Source organism: Podarcis erhardii (assembly GCF_964252035.2).
Source record: "Podarcis erhardii genome assembly, chromosome: 4".
Lineage (NCBI taxonomy): Eukaryota > Metazoa > Chordata > Lepidosauria > Squamata > Lacertidae > Podarcis > Podarcis erhardii.
Window position 1 is genome coordinate 56366207 of NC_138508.1, and position 18261 is coordinate 56384467.

General features: G+C 40.6%; 1 protein-coding gene across 6 annotated transcripts; it reads right to left on the reverse strand.

Moving 5' to 3' along the window:
• Positions 1-612: 612 nt before the first annotated feature.
• On the reverse strand, positions 613-17684 carry LCA5L (lebercilin LCA5 like). Of its 6 annotated transcripts, none has more exons than XM_081859361.1 (8): positions 17562-17684; positions 16112-16862; positions 10988-11514; positions 9325-9462; positions 7920-8013; positions 4791-4891; positions 2620-2749; positions 613-2152 (listed from the first exon to the last, which is right to left on the reverse strand). In XM_081859361.1, the coding sequence occupies exons 2-8, from the start codon at positions 16548-16550 to the stop codon at positions 1407-1409; spliced, it is 2175 nt and encodes a 724-aa protein (XP_081715487.1). In that variant the 5' UTR covers positions 16551-16862; positions 17562-17684; the 3' UTR covers positions 613-1406. The 6 variants fall into 6 exon arrangements, with proteins under 6 accessions (XP_081715487.1, XP_081715486.1, XP_081715488.1 ...); XM_081859360.1 differs by having other exon boundaries at positions 613-2161; positions 17562-17682; XM_081859362.1 differs by having other exon boundaries at positions 613-2161; positions 10988-11493; positions 17562-17681.
• Between the last annotated feature and the right edge of the window lie 577 nt (positions 17685-18261).

Sequence of the window (18261 nt, forward strand, 5' to 3'; positions counted from 1 at the left end):
CCCCTCTTGGCCACATGCTGTGTTTTTGCTTAGAGAATTCAGCATGATGCATTTTTTATTCTAGCCACTTGTGTGTAAGAAATAGGAGGAGGAGATGTGAGAACTTACATGTTAGATAAAATTTCCAAACAACCATTGACACAAATAAACTTGCTGGATAGGTTTGTGCTAAATCTGTACCCATTTGATGACTGAAAGCCTTTTAGATTCCCATGTAGGGAATAATATAGTTCTTAACACAATGCTATGGCTCCCTCTACTGCCCAGGTGATCTGCTGGCTCTGTCTGCAGCACATGTTCCTCTCCCACTTGTATTGAGCCCATGTCTGCTGCTTTAACAGAATACTGTACCACTGAAGTGGTGCTGGTGTGCAGCTTCCCTGATCCTAAGTGCTCTGGGTACATCATGGCAGTAAGATCAATCTCCTATTTGTTAGGAACAGATGAAATGATACATTGTTGCAGTTCTGTGTTTAATCATACTGGATCCTGTTGCATATATTGACACCTCTTTGTACTAATTGTGTTCAATATTTTGTGTTCTAAGAAGGAAAATAAAAGAGAACAAAGTTGTGGGTAGCACAATATTTAATATTTAAATTACCAAGAATGTTTGATTAGAAGAAGAGCTTTTAATGGATGTTTCAAATGTTACCTGTTTTCCATATTTGGGGTTCAGTTACAATAGTAAAAAACAATATGGATTTCCAATTATAACCATAGAAATTACTGTAACCAACATATCTTCCTGCACTGAGAAATTTGTATAGACAGATGACTTAGTCTGTGTAGTCTGAAGATGGCCAAATTTGAGAGTTAATAAAATAGGCCATACTGTCATTCTTCTTTCTGGCAACAGCCCCATAACCTGCACCCATTATGTCTATATCAGATTACACAAATCAACATGGATGGGTCAAAAGCACCCTATTTGAAGGCCCCTTCATCTAAGTATTCACTTTCCTAACTGGGACCATGTAGATAATTTGAATCACTGCATTCATTTAAGAGGCTTTGTGGAATGGAATAAGTGAGAAAAGTTATGCAGTGCCTCATTTTTCTATTGTAAATACACATTAACTGTCTTTTCCCCCAATAAGCTTTACCACCAATGCCTATTCAATGCAATTCTTTTCAGTGTATTCTTATTTAGAGCTCTAGTAATAGACCTGTCATTGTGCTTCATTTTAATTTTTTTAATGCACTGCAATATGATGATTTCATTGTTAAATATAAACTGATAACTTGCATGCATGTTTTCCTGCAATGGAATATAAAATGTCTACCTCTTATGGTAAATGAAACTTTCTCAGGGGGCAGGACGACCCAGTCTGCAGCAGTTAATGAATTATTTTCACATACTGTGTGTGTTTTAAGATGAAAATATTGTTAAATTATGGCAGGAATTATTTAAAGTTTTCCAGGAAGGCAAATGTATGGAAAACCTTTATATGGGCTTGTTTGGAATCGCCACACTGCAAACCATCATTGACTTGTGAAATCTCATAAGACTTTTCACTCATCAAAGTTTTTTTTTCCTTAACTGCCTCTTTTAAATTAAGTTTTGAGTGACTGTCCTTTAAGATGCAGCTTGGACCAAAGAGTTCTTCCATAAGAGTGGTTTTCTTTTCTGTTGATACTGCAGGAATGTGTTCTTTGCCAAGCGTCGACATGGTGTCCTTTTGCCTTGTTTTGGTAACCTTACCAAATGACGGTTCATAGGCACTGCTTGAATTTTCAGCCTTTAACTCAGCTATTTCACCCTGGTGTCTATTCACTTGCCTACTACTGCAGGTGGTGCTTGTGTTGGACAGTGGACCTGTTGAAGGGTATCCTTGATGCAAATTTTCAACAGCTTCTGAAAATACATACTGTTTCTTTAATGTGGATGGTGTTTTGTATCTTTGTGTTACTGTTTCCATTTTATCACAGCTCACTTGTTTTGGCTCATTTTCTTGTTTTTCAGTTGCAACTTCTTCCTGGTTATTCATTTTTTGTTGGATGTCATGTGTGGACTCCAATGCTTGGTCTGTCCTTAATTTCTCAAACTCTTCTTTCAACAAGTTGAGCCTTTGTCTTTCTCTCCTGTTTTTCTGTCTTTCTAGGTTTTCACATCTGAAAGGTTTTTCTGTATTTGGACATATCTCTTCCCCTAATAACTCTACAAAAGAATATTATTATTTCAACAGTTCTTCAATTCTTAGAAGTCAGTCAATAACATTTTTATATCATAATTTTTATATTCAGACAGATATTAAAACACTGCAGGCACATCTATAGATTTAGTAGCTACAAATGACCTTAAACATAGAATCAGCACCCTTAGCAAATCAGCTTCTGGGAACTCCCCACCCACTGCTTAGCTGAATCCCATGTGCCAGCTGAGAAGAGGTAGGTTGAGCGGAGGGTAGAAGGGGCAGTGTGTATGATTGTGTTTATATGTTAAATGAGTGACTGCCTGTCTGGTACTGTTCCTTTTGGGTCTGGCCCCATCCAGCCTGGCTCAAGAGTATTACACTAAGATAATCTGCCCTTTGGGCTGAAAAAAAGACTCTCTACTGCTGCTGAAAGATTTGCTAAATCTGTAGACACATCAGATTCGAAATACTGTTAAGATACCTGTGCATGCTATATTCGAAATCTGTTGCATTGTTAATTTTTGATTTTGATGAACTTCTGTTTTTGATTCCATCTCTTTATCCACATCACATAGTTTGTCTTTGCAATTAATATCTTTGGTTGTCAACTCCTAAAGAAATAATATAAAGAAAAACACATATATGTCAGTTTGATTTGCACTTTGTAGCTTTCAAATGTCTTTGAATAGCAGCAAGTGATGGATAGATTTCAGTTCTCAATCTGTGACCTAATTTGCCTCCATAAAGTAGATAGAATCTATCTGAACTCCCAGCAAATTAACATAGGCTTAAGAGTACGCTGGCTTCAGCCTCATACTTTGTTTGGAGATGGTCTAAAATGAATGGGATCACATGAGTCCCAACACACTAAAGCCCACAACACAGGAAGATAAAGGTAAAGGACTCCTGGACAGTTAAGTCCAGTCAAAAGTGACTGGGGTTGCAGCGCTCATCTCGCTTTCAGGCCGAGGGAGCCGGCGTTTGTCCACAGACAGCTTTCTGGATCATGTGGCCAGCATAACTCAACTGCTACTCGGGCATGGAGGACCATGATGAGTGCCAGAACGCATGGAAACATCATTTTCCTTCCTGCTACAGCGGTACCTATTTACTCGCATTGGCATGCTTTCAAACTGCTAGGTTGGCAGGAGCTGGGACAGCAATGGGAGCTTACCCCGTCGCAGGGATTCGAACCGCCAACCTTCCAATTAGCAAGCCCAAGAGGCTCCGTCAGAGTAGAAAAATGCCTGTTAAATAAAACAAGGACTTGTCCCCTGTGATTTTCTGACCATAAATCACAGAAAAAAAGTGGCAAGGAGGATTTTTTGCTTTCCTCACAAGTCCTGTTGTATGAACTTAAGATGTCACTTGGATCAGACCAAAGGTTTATGTCAGTATTCTGCTTACACAGATGGCAATGGCTCACAAGTAGAACATGATCACAATAGCACTCCCCTGCTCAAGATCCTCAGCGACTGGTGCCCAGGGATATAGGCCTTCGATACTGGAGGAAACGGGGCAATCAAGACTAGGCCATTGATAGTCTTGTCCTCCATGAATCTGCCTAAAACCCTTTTAAAGTCATCTTAGCTGTTGTCCATCACTGCTATGCACCATGTGAAGAAGTACTTTCCCCTGTCCTGAATCTCCCAACGTAGCGGTACAACCCATGAAAAGTGTGCAATGCAAACATGTCTGTCATTTCCTGCTCTTATCCAGGAACTGAACAAAAACTATGATATGCAATGAGAAGCCCACAGTTTCTCTTTCATGTTCTTTTCAAGCATAGGAGTGGTGAAGAGAAACTGTGCAAGGCAATTTAAGTTCACAGCCCCTTTTCCCTTCACTATCCTGTTGCTAAAATGTAATTACTATTTCAATATCCTCTTCAAAGCAGAGGATGGTGCAGTCATACTCTAAAATATGGTGGAGGCACTTGCACAGATTTTTTTCACTGGGCGTTCATACAGCTGTGCCAAGAGCAAATCATACAACATTAGGTTCCTTGTGAATATCTTATGTCTTATCTAGCCCTTATTTATAACAGTTGGACTTGTTTACCCAAGCTAACACAACAACCCTCAGCGTGTTTACTGAAAAGTAAGTCCCTCTTCCTATTATTATTTTATAAATTTATATACCACCCTATACCCACAGGTCTCAGGGCGGTTCACAGCCATAGGCCTGCTTTGCACATAACACTAACTCAAGTAATGCATTAGCCCATGACTGGCAAGCCAATAAGAAGCCTATAGCTCATGGCTTATTTTGAGCAAGACAAACCATGAACCAAGGTTCCATCATAAAGACAAAGACAAACCATGGCTTAGCCACAGGTCATGACAGCCACACAGGGCTTAGGAAGAGTGTAGCCGCCACCATGGTCCTTAATTTAGGAACCAGCATATTTGCTTGTTTGCGCTAGCCAGTATTTGGCTCAATGTTTCATGCAAGCTGGAGTCACCTCGATGAAGTAAACCTATTTCAATGAGGACAATGTTATTTTCACAATGTTGCTGTAATATGATTCAGGAAACTGAATGTATGTTAAGGAATCTGCAATTTGCAGGAAGAAATGAAGCTATAAGGCACAACACGGCATGAACAAGAGTGGTTTAGAGTTGTAAAAGGATTAATTCAGATCTGCCATACCTCTTTTAAAAAAACAACTGAACTTTTCTCTGCCTCGTGCTTTTGAAGAGCTGTTGCTTCTAGATTCACATCTACTTGTACCGACTTGGAGACATTGACAGCTATGAAAAGACAAGAGGAAGTAAATATTGAGACGTATCCCCTCTGCACTCCTGAAAAATGAATATGAAATGCTTATGTCTGGAATTGGTGGTGGGCTAAATATGGGACAATAAACTGAAATTCAATCCTGAGACAAAAGTTCTATGGGCAGATGCTTCATCAATTCAGGGAGATGGCATTCAGCCTTTTCTTGATAGATTACCTATCCCTTAAAAGTCGGGTTAGTGGATGCCTACACAGCCTCTATGGAACGAAGCACCTTTCATCAGTTGAGGTTGATGTGCCGACTGTGTAGCGAGAGCCTGGCCATGGTAATCTGTGTTCTGGTAACATCCAGGATCAGGTACTATATAACATGTTATAGATATGACTGCCTGGAAGCTACAATGCTAAATGCTGCCACTAGCCCACCAACCTAGCCAACCACCCAACTGGATGTTTGGGTCATTGCAATGATGCTTCAGGAATTGCAATTGCTTGGACTGTCTCCACCAACTGGCAGTGGCTCTTCAGGATTTTAGACAATGCATTCTCAGTATGACTTGGGGATGTTGGAGATTGCAAAGTAGTTCCTCTTCCATAAAGCTAGAGTCCCTCCTCCCCACTTTTTAAGGACTCATTTGGTGTGGCATACATTAAGCAGTCCAAGTTGTTTGAAAAAGCTAGAGTAAGGTGTTACTTTTTGTTTCGTGGCTTACTGAGAAACCTACCTTTGAGCTGCGCGTACAAGCAAAGCTAGTTTCATCTCAGATGTCCTCAGAGAGGTTGGTACTTCAAGGTCCTCTGCCTTAGTCCAGTACTGGACATACAAGATGAGATGAATTCGCCAGTGGGTGGTCTTCGCTATCTAGCCCCCCTTTTTTTCTTTACTTAATTAAGCATCGAGTTGTTCTGCCACCTTGCTACTGCCCCATAAACTGAAACCTCAAATGCCATTTCCCTGGCTGGGAAATAGCTTCCGCTATATAGAGGTAGCCATTTCTTTTTCTGATGTCCATTGAAAGGAAACAGAAATGACATTGTTCCCCCACGGTTGGGATTTAAGTTCATATGGTGGAACAGCGACCTTTGGCTTAATCAAGTACAAAAAGGAAGAATGAAAAGACCACCCACTTGCCATTTTATCTCACACCAATTTATTTTTTATTTAGTTGAACAAACAAAGGCTAATTAATTATGCGGCAATTGACGAGTTGAATTAATTGAAGAAATGGTGTGGGTGATCAGGAGTGGAGATGCCTATTAGCATAAGAGTTTATTCGAAGTGATTTGAATGGGAAATCATTTGGTTTGTCTTCTGTAAAATGTAAACTATAATAGTTTACATACTATAATAGTTTACATATAATAGTTTTCAGAAGACATCTGAAGGCAGCCCTGTTTAGGGAAGCTTTTCATGTTTGACTGACTACTGTATTTTATTATTTTGTTGGAAGCAGCCCAGAGTTGATGGGGAAACCCAGCCAGATGGGTGGGGTATAAATAATAAATGATGATGATGATGATGATGATTACTATTATTATTAAATTTGCACCTATGAATATAAATTAGCACATACAAATGTGCACCTTTTTTCTCTTTTGTGTTTGGTGCATATACTCTTGTGGTGGAGCAATGCACCATAACTGGACATACTCCCCCCAAAATGTGCAGGAGATTGCTGTCTTTCTTTACAATGATAGACATGTCTGCTGATAGACATGTCTATTATCTTCAATGAGTGTTACTCTCAGGTAAATATGTATAGGATTGCAACTATAAATAAAGAAATGTATGTGTACACACAAATGTATACACACATACACACACACACACAGCTATAGATAAAAATATATACACATACACACCCCTAGATACATATTGTACAGTAGTATTCATGGAGCTTTAACTGGTCAACAGGAGGGGCTATAATGTTAACCCTACCCAATGTTAACCCTACGGTTCCATGAGGAACCGCCGACCTTCTGATCGGCAAGCCATAGGCTCTGTGGTTTAACCCACAGCGCCACCCGCGTCCCTGCTTTACTGTACCATCTCCCTATTTCTAACTGTAAACCAAGCTGTTGGATATAGCTTGTTGTGTTATAATTAAACATTTGATGCTGCATTTAGGTATTTCATCAGCCCTACAAAAATTACAGAGCTCAGGAAAATGTAATGACATATCTTGCAAATATGTACTATTATTAATACCTGCAACTGAACAAAAATTGAAATGATATTACAGGCACTCCTATTTTGCTGATGTGATATCAAATGCAAGCTTACCCAGGACACTTAATCAGGACAGTAGAAATTGCAGACTGAGGACTAGGAGGAGCTATGTACCTAAATGTGTATTAGAGTGGATTGGCTTTTCTTATGGAATGACAATGATACAAAGTTTTAAATCTTGCACAGTAATCTAGCTAATTTACTTCTGATTAGCCCCAGCCCAATCATTCTCAAAGCCATAAAGTTATGAAAAAACTGTAAAATAATGTTGATTTTTTTAAAATACAAAATTGTTGCTGATATTTAGAATTCGTTGCTGAAACCTCAGTTTAGTAAGTTGATGGCAGAGCAATCCCTAACCCTGGCTGGACAAGAGCAGTCTGTGCAGCATAGGGACTACTGCTCATGCCAGCCAGGATAGAAACTGGGGGGGGGGGCAGGGGAGAGAAAAACCTCCACCACACTACACCAGCCTGGGACTGGCATAGTGAGTGGGTGCCATCATGTGCTGGCAGTGGAGCTGACTCAGAATCTGGTGGATCCCAGGCAGCTCAGCCCCTTCCATTCACCGGAACACCACCCTTTGGGGCTTTCTGTTTGAATTTCACCAGTGATACCACCCACTCTTTCAGTGAGTAGTACAGCAAAGCGCTGAGACAGTGGCATCAGTGGATCTCTTTTAGGCTGGTCAGAGGGAGGGAGACATTGCAGTCATTAAAAATAATAATAAATACTGCAGAGTTTTCTAATACAGTTTTGGCACATGAAAGCGACATTCGGCATTAAAAACGAGCAGAAAAACATTGTACTACCTTTGGGGGGAGACTCTGAACAACCTTTGTCCTGTTGACCTTTAAGCATCCGATTTGCATAAATATTTCTCACACCAAGTTCTCGTTCTTTTTCCTATAAAAACACAGCAGTAAGCTAAAAAAATGCAATACGATTTATTCTATGGACCTCAATTATCTATGTGGCCTAATTAGCTGAAATCACTATGCATCTTCCATAAAGCACCATCTTATTTTATTCTCCGTAAAAAGCATCTTTGCTTAGTCATAATTCCAACAGGCCAAATATTCTATCACTTGTTACTTGAAAGAAGGATGGAGCTTGTTTGGCTGAGATTGCCCCTGAGAATTCTATCCGGAATGTCCTTTTAGATTGGGTGGGGGGAATCTTTTTCATCCGGAGGCCATATTCTCTTTTGGACAACCTTCTAGGGGCCACATACCAATGGTGGGCAGGATCAGAGGCAAAAGTGGATAGAGCAACAAATAGGAATTTAACATTTGTGCAGGAGGCTAGTTTCTTCACACTCACAGGACACATTCCAGCCAGGCAAAAACACACAGGAAGGGTACAAAGCAGAGCTAGCTGGTCAGTGGGGAGCATGTGTGACCCAGGGAGACTCCTGAGGACCAGAAAGGTTCCCTATCCCTGTTATGAATTTGCTGTGGGACTCCATGGCACCACAGCTGTTCCTGACAATGTGGTATTGAAAGCACTAATTCTTTGCACTACAAGTTGGACTACAAGTTCAGCCTTCACTAAAAGGGTAATTTCTAAAGCAAAAATCAAAGCTGGTGAGTATTTAGCTCAACCTTTGCTTCATATCTGACATTTGTGTAACAATATTAACTATTTACTTGTAAATGTGCGATAGCTTTTTTTAACAAATGGACCACTGCAACTTTATGTAGTCGCATCCATTCAGTGGAACACCCTTCCAAGGGAGATTTGACAAACCTGCTCCAAAGAAAGTTTCAGGCAGATGGTTAAAACTCGCCAATTTGACAAGGATTTTAAAATCCCTGCCAATGTCTTATCTTGTCTAGCTGCTATCTTAGTTTGAATTTGTGAACTGATTTTCTTAATTGTATTGCCTTTTATAATGATTATAGTATTTTAAGCTACTTTTTGAGGACATGTGACCCAAAAGCGGCCATGAATCTAATTATAAACAAACAAAATTTCACTATATTTTATTGTTCACAGCTTATAATGTCTGATACTTGAAACACAAGAAACCAGATAACCAATCTGTTCTCGCATTCAGTGTTTAATAGCCACACTTAGGAATACTTTTATTTTTGCACTAGGATACATATTTTTAAAGTAGAATCTCCTCTCGCCTGTACTAGACATTGTAAGATGTGCAAATGCTCTCTATAAATTGCTAATTCTGTTATAGTAAAATAAACGAGGCTTAAATACCTTGATTTTTTGGTTAAGCGACTTGATTTCCATTTGCAAATTCGTGGTAATCAACTGAGCTTCAAGAGTCTTTTTCTTCTCAACTGCTAACTGATGACTAAAGGAGGTATTATTCAACAGCAGCTGCTTTTCTAAGACCTAAAGATATTACAAACGCATGACCATGTACTTTCTCTCCTGCCTACTGAGAATCATACAATATTAAATGTAACAGGACCGAAGTACTACAACAGACATTGCAAATTTTAATAAACTTCTTTGGAAAGATGAAAATCCCCATTCTTATTAATGATATCAGGGGTTTACACTACTATTAAAAATAATTTGATTTTTTAAATAATGAGAACAAGTATGCTTATGGTCAACAAATGTGGTAGGAAATTGTATCCATAATCAGAAATATTGTATCATGTATTCTCTCCCTCCCTCTCTTTTGAAATCTAGAAGGAGAATCATCCATTCCCATAGCAGTTAGTAAGTGAAAATACTGTATTTACTTGAATGTAATGCACACCTTTTTTGGCCAAATTATGCTGCAAAAATTTGGGCACACATTAGATTTGATGGCACCAGCAAGTACCCTTTTGGTTTGGAGGTTCTGAAAATTGAGGTGCACATTAGATTTGATGGTGCATTAGAGCCACATAAATACAGTGGGTCAGTGAAAAATACATGGTGAGGCTAAGTCAGTTCTACCAGCCTCTTTAGCCATTCCTACTCCTTTAGTGGGTTTCTTCTTCCATACTCCAAAGCAGAAAATAGGGAGGGCTCAAACATACATAAAGTGTGGACTGACCCAAACTTCAGTTTGGCAGATACGGAGCTGTGCAGTTGCTTTTAGTAGTCCATTTTAATGATGGACTACTCTATGGTGTGGGATGATCTGATGGGTCCTGCTCTGTTTCTTTTCCCATCTCAAAGATGCAGGGCAGGGCTGCCTTAGTGGCTTTAGGCAAGTCACTATTAATCTAAACACATTTACTCAGATGGAGCATTAATTTCAATGGGCCTTATTTCTAAATAACTATACCCAGGCCTTGTGAGGCTACTATCCTATACCAGAATGTATAGAATCATCCTGTTAATCTCAATTCCTTGTCTGTAATTGGGGTACTAGTGACCAATCCCATGTAAAAAAACTATTGATTCCCATGCACAAGGCTCTAAACCAAAAACAAACACTACAACTCTAGACTGCAATTTAAAATGAAACAAAATCTGAAAGTACTAAGGTTTAATACTACTGTATTTATGCGAATCTAATGCACCATCAAATCTAATGCACACCCTAATTTTCACAACGTAGTTTGGCCAAAAAAGGTGCACATTGCATACGAGTAAATACGATAATAATAGCTTTGAAATAAGCTAAAAAAATTCCTATCTGTAACTTGAAATAAGCTGTTCTGGTTCCTAAGCTCCAAGTGTGTAGTTATGCACATGGAGTTCCTGCCTGAGCAGGTGTCCTCTGTGCATTATGGTGATCTGTGTACAGAGCTGTCCCAATCCCTAGGGTAAATAGGAAAGCCTCAGCACACTCAGGAACTCCTGCACATCTGAACAATAGCTTGGCCAGGACTGTTAATTAGAAATCTAGCAGCACTCTGATATTTCTTGCTGTAATTCTAGTTACACCGCACATTAATATACTGCACATTAGTACCTGAATTCTCTTATCACCAATTTCCATTCTTTGTGTGAGGGTGTTTAACCTGTGTCTAAGTTCTCCTCTTTCTGCGAGATTCTTGTCTTCTGAAAGTTTCTGCAATGCCAGTAAGGTATCTTTTGTCTTTAGTAGTTGTGCCTCAACTTCTCTAAGTTTCTTGGACGCACTGCGCTCCTGCTCTTGAGATTTCCTAAGAAGTACCCTTAGAGTCCTCACTTCACCACACTGTTTTGCTAGAAGATCAGGCAGATTTGTCTCTGCATTTTCGTATTTACTTATTGCTTTCAAATGTCGATATTGAAGCCGCTTCAAGATCTGATTTTCCATGTTAGATGCCTCCAGTTTTTTCTTCAGAACAGACACTTCATTTTTCAGCTCTTTAACTTTGTGAAGCCTGGCTGACAATAAGCGGCAAGCTACATTGTTCTTCTGGGAAGTGATTATAGTGCTAGTATTGAAAAAGCTCTTTTGCTGCTGTTTCTTCTTAGGAAGTGTTTTACCCCCTACATTAAGAACAAAACAAGCTAAAATGGTATAAGACTAGAGAGAGTAAGAGAATGCAAATCCATATAACAGAGATGGGGAACCTGTGATCCTCCAAATATTACTGGATCACAACTTGCATCATCCCTGACCATTGGCCATGATGACTGCAGCTGATGGGGCTTGAGTCCAAGAACATTGAGACGTTTTCTGTCATTTCTATATAAGTTGCTTAATAGAAGTTAAATGCATCCTAAGGTAGTGATAGAATGTGCAAAAGACTTTATTGTTCAAACATGTTGAGCTTATATATTCATTGCATCATAAAATTCACTGCAGTTCCCCCAAAGATTGTATAACTGATACGATCAGTGTCAACCCATATGGGTGATCACACTTGCTGTCTCCTTAAATAACTAAAAGATTAGGCATGTGTGAATGTGTGTGGCCATGTTCAAACATCATACTAAAGATGGATCAGCATACTTTGAATGAGGCATAGTGTTGCCTCAGACTCGCATACCCTTCTCCTCCCATAGATTGTGAGGAGTTCAGCAGCTTTTAGTTAACCAAAACTTGTTATGTTGCTACGTGGGGCTACCTTTGAAGGTGACTCGGAAACTGCAATTAATCCAGAGTGCGGCAGCTAGACTGGTGACGGAGTGGCTGCTGAGACCATATAACATCAGTCCTGAAAGATCTTCATTGGCCCTCAGTACGTTTCCGAGCAAAATTCAAAGTGTTGGTGCCGACCTTTAAAGCCCTAAACAACCTCAGTCCTGTATATATGAAGGAGCGTCTCCACCCCCATCATCCAGCCTAGACACTGAGGTCCAGCGTCGAGGGACTTCTAGTGGTTCCCTCGCTGCGAGAAGTGAGGTTACAGGGAACCAGGCAGAGGGCCTTCTTGGTAGTGGCGCTTGCCCTGTGGAATGTCCTCCAGCAGATGTCAAGGCAATAAACAACTATTTTACTTTTAAAAGACAACTGAAGGCAGCCCTGTTTAGGGAAGTTTTAAATGTCTGATGCTGTATTGTTTTTAATATTCGTTGGAAGCCACCCAGAGTGGCTGGGGAAACCCAGCCAGATGGGCGGGGTATAAATAATAAATTATTATTATTATTATTATTATTATTATTATTATTATTATTAGCATTAGCATTAGCATTAACTATGGTTAATTCAAACAAACTAGCTGCAGAAACCATGGTTGGCTTGTTTTAAACTAACCATAGTTAATGTTAGCAACACAAGGAACTGTGGTTAACTACAGTTTCCAGACACAAAAGTAGACATGAAAGATTCTGAACTCTACTGTGCAGCTGTGCAGTAAGTGGGGAAGGAAGGATCACAAGTCTGAGGCTTGTGGGGATCCATTCATATTATGCACATTAAAAGAAAAGTATTTATCTGGGATGGTTATAAACTTCTAAACATTACAAAAGACCATAGCTAAAATACAACAATCCATTAAAATACAAAAAATAAAAACAGATATAACAGTTCTCAAAAAAAGCCATCTGATATTGCCTGTAAGTCATCATTCTGTGACAGCCTGTAAAAAGAAATAAGTTTTTAGCTTCCAACGAAACATGTACAATAAGGGAGCTGCCTAACTTCAATGGGCAGTGTGTTCTACAAGCAGGTATTTGAAGAAAGGGTATTGTGCATTTGTTAGCATGTGCAATATGTCAGCATTAAAATGCATAATACCTGTAAATTCCCCACAGAATACTGGAAAGCTTTTACCTGACTCCATTTCATACAGGTGACATCAATGTTCAACAGGAGAAAAAATCTGGGAATACTAGTCCAAGACAAATTATGCATCTGTGGAGCAGCAGCAGTCCTGGAGGGTTTGCCTCCATATATTCCTGGATGGCATCTTGTTTTATTTATTTATTTATAAAAAATATTTATTTATTTTAAAAAATTATATACCGCTTAACCACAACTTAACTTGAAGTGGTTTTCTAAGGATACAGAAAGTTAAAAAAAAAATGGAAACCAATTAAAGCTACAGAAGCATATTTCGTCTAAAATACCTGCTGGAATAATAGCAATCTTTTGAAATGCTATATTAAAAAGAACAGCAGCTGTCTCTAAGTAAGCAGCTACTGCTAAACAGGCTTGCAAAACACAGTAACTGAACAAGGCCTCGAAGTTGGCAGTTACACTCCAACGTGAGAGGTCACAGAAATGTTTTCAAAAGCACGCGAAACGCAAATGGATACACAGAGCATTTCTCCACATTCTTAAATCAGATAAAACGAAAAAGTGAGTAGCAGCGGGGCAGGCGGTGTGTGTGTGGGGAGCTGCACTGCTCACCTGGCTTCCCAACGGCAGCCACGCTGCTGGTTATTGAGAGGGGCAGAGGCGAGGCAGAGAGGCGAGGGAGCATCAGACTGGCTCCACCTGCGCTGCTGCACTGAACCACCTTCCCACCTCCCACTTTTGGTACCCAGAAGTGAAACTGGCGCTGGGAAGCCGCTCCATCCCACTCTGCCCCGCCAAACACTACAGTCTAGAGCCCTTACTAAGGAATATGAAGTCCTGGAAAGCAAAAGAAAAACAAAACAAACTTTCCATTCCAATGAACTAATCAGTAAGTTAACCTCGTTGGAGGTAAAGGTCTCTAAACTCAGAAAAAAAGAGATCTGGGTTCTGAATTCTGAGGGAATACATCCATACAAGTATCCCCTCTATTTTAATTTCATTTTTAAACCTTTTCTTTTCAATTTTTAGTTGTCTTAGTGAAGATCCAATGCAAAATTCAGTTTTAGGTTTTTGCTTTTTTAAACTTGGAATTGTAAACATATTTTACTTCTATTCGGAAATTGTAATTTTTCTCTTTTTTCTAGTCTGTAGACCATTTCAACACGTTCTGTTCATAGACCTTAGTTTGCCTACCCATGTTCTATGCCTTAGCTCCCTATGATGTTCAAACACCGTTTTTGTGTAACTCCTTCTTTCAAAGAGTTACAGGTTCTACAGATTTTCAAAACAGCGTTTCTTAATTAATGGGCATCATGCTCATTCGACAGTAGATAGTGTAAGCTGCATGGAATTCAGCTCCTTTAGAGTAAAGCACAGAATCAGAAAAGTTAAAGCAATGTGCATGTCCATAAATGAAGCTTTATTTACGTCTATGCAATCTACATTCCTATATATACTCATATGTACAAGAACAGAAAGTCAGTGTTGACTCCAGGTTTGATGGCTTATATCTAGGTTCTCCTGACATGATTACCTGGCATTCATCAGAGTGTTGCAGTCACCATTGATGTCGAATTCCCAGGGGATGGGTCTGGGTAGGGGAATTTTAATATTTCACAATACATCACCACAAGTTAGCATCACTCCAGAGCACTGTGGGAAATTAAAATGGTGGCTTCCGTACCCCTAATTAGGGTTGCCATTTTAATTTCCCATGGTGCCCCAGAGCCATACTATGTTGGGGGCATTGTGGCAAATTCAAATAGCAGGTCCCAGACCCCCAGTAGTCAACAGGAGGCCCAGACCAGGTTTCAGTGGTGCACCCTGTTCTGAAAGGTGCCTGAGGATGCCATGTGTTGATGCTGGGTCTGGGGAGAACTATGGACATAGCATGCAAAGCACACTGTGATTGTGGTAGGGAAACAATGAGCAAGGGCAGTGACATGTTGGGGTGGAAAATAGAATGGATGAATACAGGGGAAGTTTGCCTAGACAAAGGTAGAAGGAGAAGGGCATGATTATCATTACATTGCAGGGTAATGGGGAAGGAAGGAAGGAAGGTGGGCTAGATATGAATTAGTATGCCTTCATAGCAAATAAAAAACATATTGCTTCTCTCTTTTGCTTGAAAACATTGCATGATCGAAAGAAGCAGGTGTGAAATCAATAAAGTTACCGAGACTATGCACATTTATTGCTTTCCAACAGTTCAGAGCTTTGCTTTCAAGGGAGAAGAAACCATAGCAATTTCCCTCAAGTAATTCAATTAGTTTCATTTGGGATTTAACGTTCTTTGGAGCAGATGCTGGAAGAGGGAGTGTAGCAAAATATATTTAGGGCATATCTCTTAATTTTACACACACGTTTTTCAAGATAACAGGTAGTTCTAAAATAATGTGGTGGATTATAGATTTCACTATGCCATTGCCATCATTTGTTTTCATTCATAATGCTTTCAATTCTTTTCTGTCTCTTTTGCACACATGAAAACTACAAAGCTTGAAGGTAATGCTGAAGGTTAACTTTGCCTCAGAACTTCACCCACAGACTGCCAACCAAATACTAGTGCTGGGATGGAGAGCTGTCATACAGACCCCGGAGGGCTGCCCACAAAGCTATGGGAACGTCTAGCAAAACACAAAATACAAGCAGGCACTAACTGACTTCAACTCTCCTTTCCATCTGGTTTTGCCCTGCCTTTCTTTCCTCTGTGCCCTACTCTCCCTCTTTTTAATGCTTCTTCCTACAGACAAGTGGTTTCCAAAAAAATATAGCATTTGAACAAGGGGCACTTCAGCAATAAAAATGGAGAAGCACAGCTGTCAGTTCTCCAGCAAAGCCATGGTCTTCATGAGTTCTGTCATAATCTGTCAACAGTAAGCTAACATTAGCAGTGATCAGTGTGGTCCACCACCTTCTTACCTTTGGCTTGGTGATCATTTTCCTTTGTTTTCATTGATAATTCCTCCTCTTTGGTTTCTGGCTGTTCTGAAATACTGCTGTATCCACTGCCATTGCTGCAAGGGGTTTCTGAAGAGTATGTGTGAAAATCTTCATAATAGTAGACCTGAGAATTTCTGCAGCTGTTCTGCTCCGAATAACTGCTGCTACTGCTGCTAGCCCTTCTTGAAACATCCTGGTTGAAGTCATTGGAATAGTCAAGCTGAAAAGTTCCACACTGACTGGAACACTTACTACAGTGGCTAACTTTAGTGCTGCATTTGCTTTGGGTGCTCTTGCAGACCCTACTAGGAGAATCACTTGGACTTCTACTTTTTGTAACTTGTTCACATTTATTGTCTTCTTGGACTACAAAATGGAGAATGTAGTCATCTGAAGCCATCATTCCATTGTTAAACATCCACTATCAAAGTCAAGAGGATTGTCAATTATATTGAAAACCACAAAAAGAACATGGTGCTTAAGTCAGAATTTGAAATTATGCTGTTTTGTCACTGCTTACTCAGGGCCTCATCCTTTGTTCTTTGGAAGTAGTTTGCTCTAATTCTGCACAATAAATCTTCACAGTTTCTGTCACCTTTATTATATAATTTACTTTCCAAAGATGTGATGTGCTTGCACTATAGACTATATTCGTAGCACTGTCATCCACGAACTGCAATTCCTCACGAACATTCCTTGAGTTCTGAGTTCACTCAAGGAACTAAAAAGGCTAAAACAAAAGGAACAGTATTGACATTTTTATATACTGCAATGCAAAGGATTTAAACTTGCATGGGAAAATTTTGCGTCGGCCCAAACTGCCTGCAGACAAATGTATGCAGCCACAGCATTAGTCTTGGCAATTAAACTGAGAAAGGGGAACAGCAAGTCACCCTTTGCTACTGCAGAAGCCCACAAAGAACCAAAGGCCCCTAACTGTATGACCTACCTTTCACTTACATGTTTAAAAATATGTTTAACTTGCGAAACCCTCTACTATGCAGCTTTTATATAAATGAAGCTGAATTCAGAGATTCAGAGAAAGGCAAGGACAAAGCAAACGATGGGAGGAAGTATTGAGAAACGACAAGGGACAACAGTGGTGGGAGGAGAAAAAAAAAAACTTCTGAAAAGTTTCAAAAATTAAATAAAAGAGGAAATGTTGGGGGAAAGTATCACTGCCCCACGGGATCAGTGAGCCCTGGAGCTAGCTAGGTATAGGGCTGCAATCTCACTGCGGGCGGCTTCCCCCTTTCCTGGTTGGTGGGGCTGGAGGAGTCGCGGGGGATAAACGACAGAAGCAATTCCGGCAAGTTCAAGAGGAAGAGTTCAAGAGGTAAGATCTGCTGGCCCCCGAAGGAGCGCGCCTCCTACAGTCCCTTTATGATCCCCCACGTGCTCCGCCTTCACCTTCTTGGACCTCTCTTACCCAGAGCCAGGACCAAGAGCAACTCTTACTCCCTGTGCAGCTCAGGGCTTGGGCTTCTTCCCTTCTCCCGCGCGCAGACAGAAGCTTCCACCCCGCCGCTCCTCTGTCCACGCTACCTGGTTCCTTGGGCTACATGGGCGGAAGGAGTTGTTTTCAGGTCTCCGTTACTGTGGCAACCGCAGAACTTCGCCGAGCGTCATGGGACTTGTAGGACTGGACAAAAGGGCCTCGTCGCTCGCAGCCCGCCTCCCCTTCTCCACCGCGCAAAGGTTTCCTGGTTTTCTCCCGGCAGCAGAGGCCCCAAGTTATCCGTCGGTCCCACCCCTCCACCCCCAAGGACTGTGAGAAAAGGAGATCGACTCGAGAGATCGACTCCCTCGGCGATCTCACCCAAAAACAAGCGCGCACTTTCCTAATGGGCAGTGTGATGAGTATCACGCATCTCTCAGGGACTCTTCAGGTGTAGGGTAGCCAACGTGGCATCTGTCCAACTAGGGCAAAGGATCCTGTCGAATGAAGGGGCAGACTCCAGAGAGTGGCACCCAATACAATGCGTTGTGTGTTTTTAGCAGGGGAAGTTTCTCTTGACTTCATGCGCCGCTGGACCCTGGCGTGGCAAGGGAACCAAAGTTCTGCTCTCCTTATAACAGCAATAATTAGGTGGGGTCGCCCTCCCTTCCCAGGTGAGGTGAGATGGGCA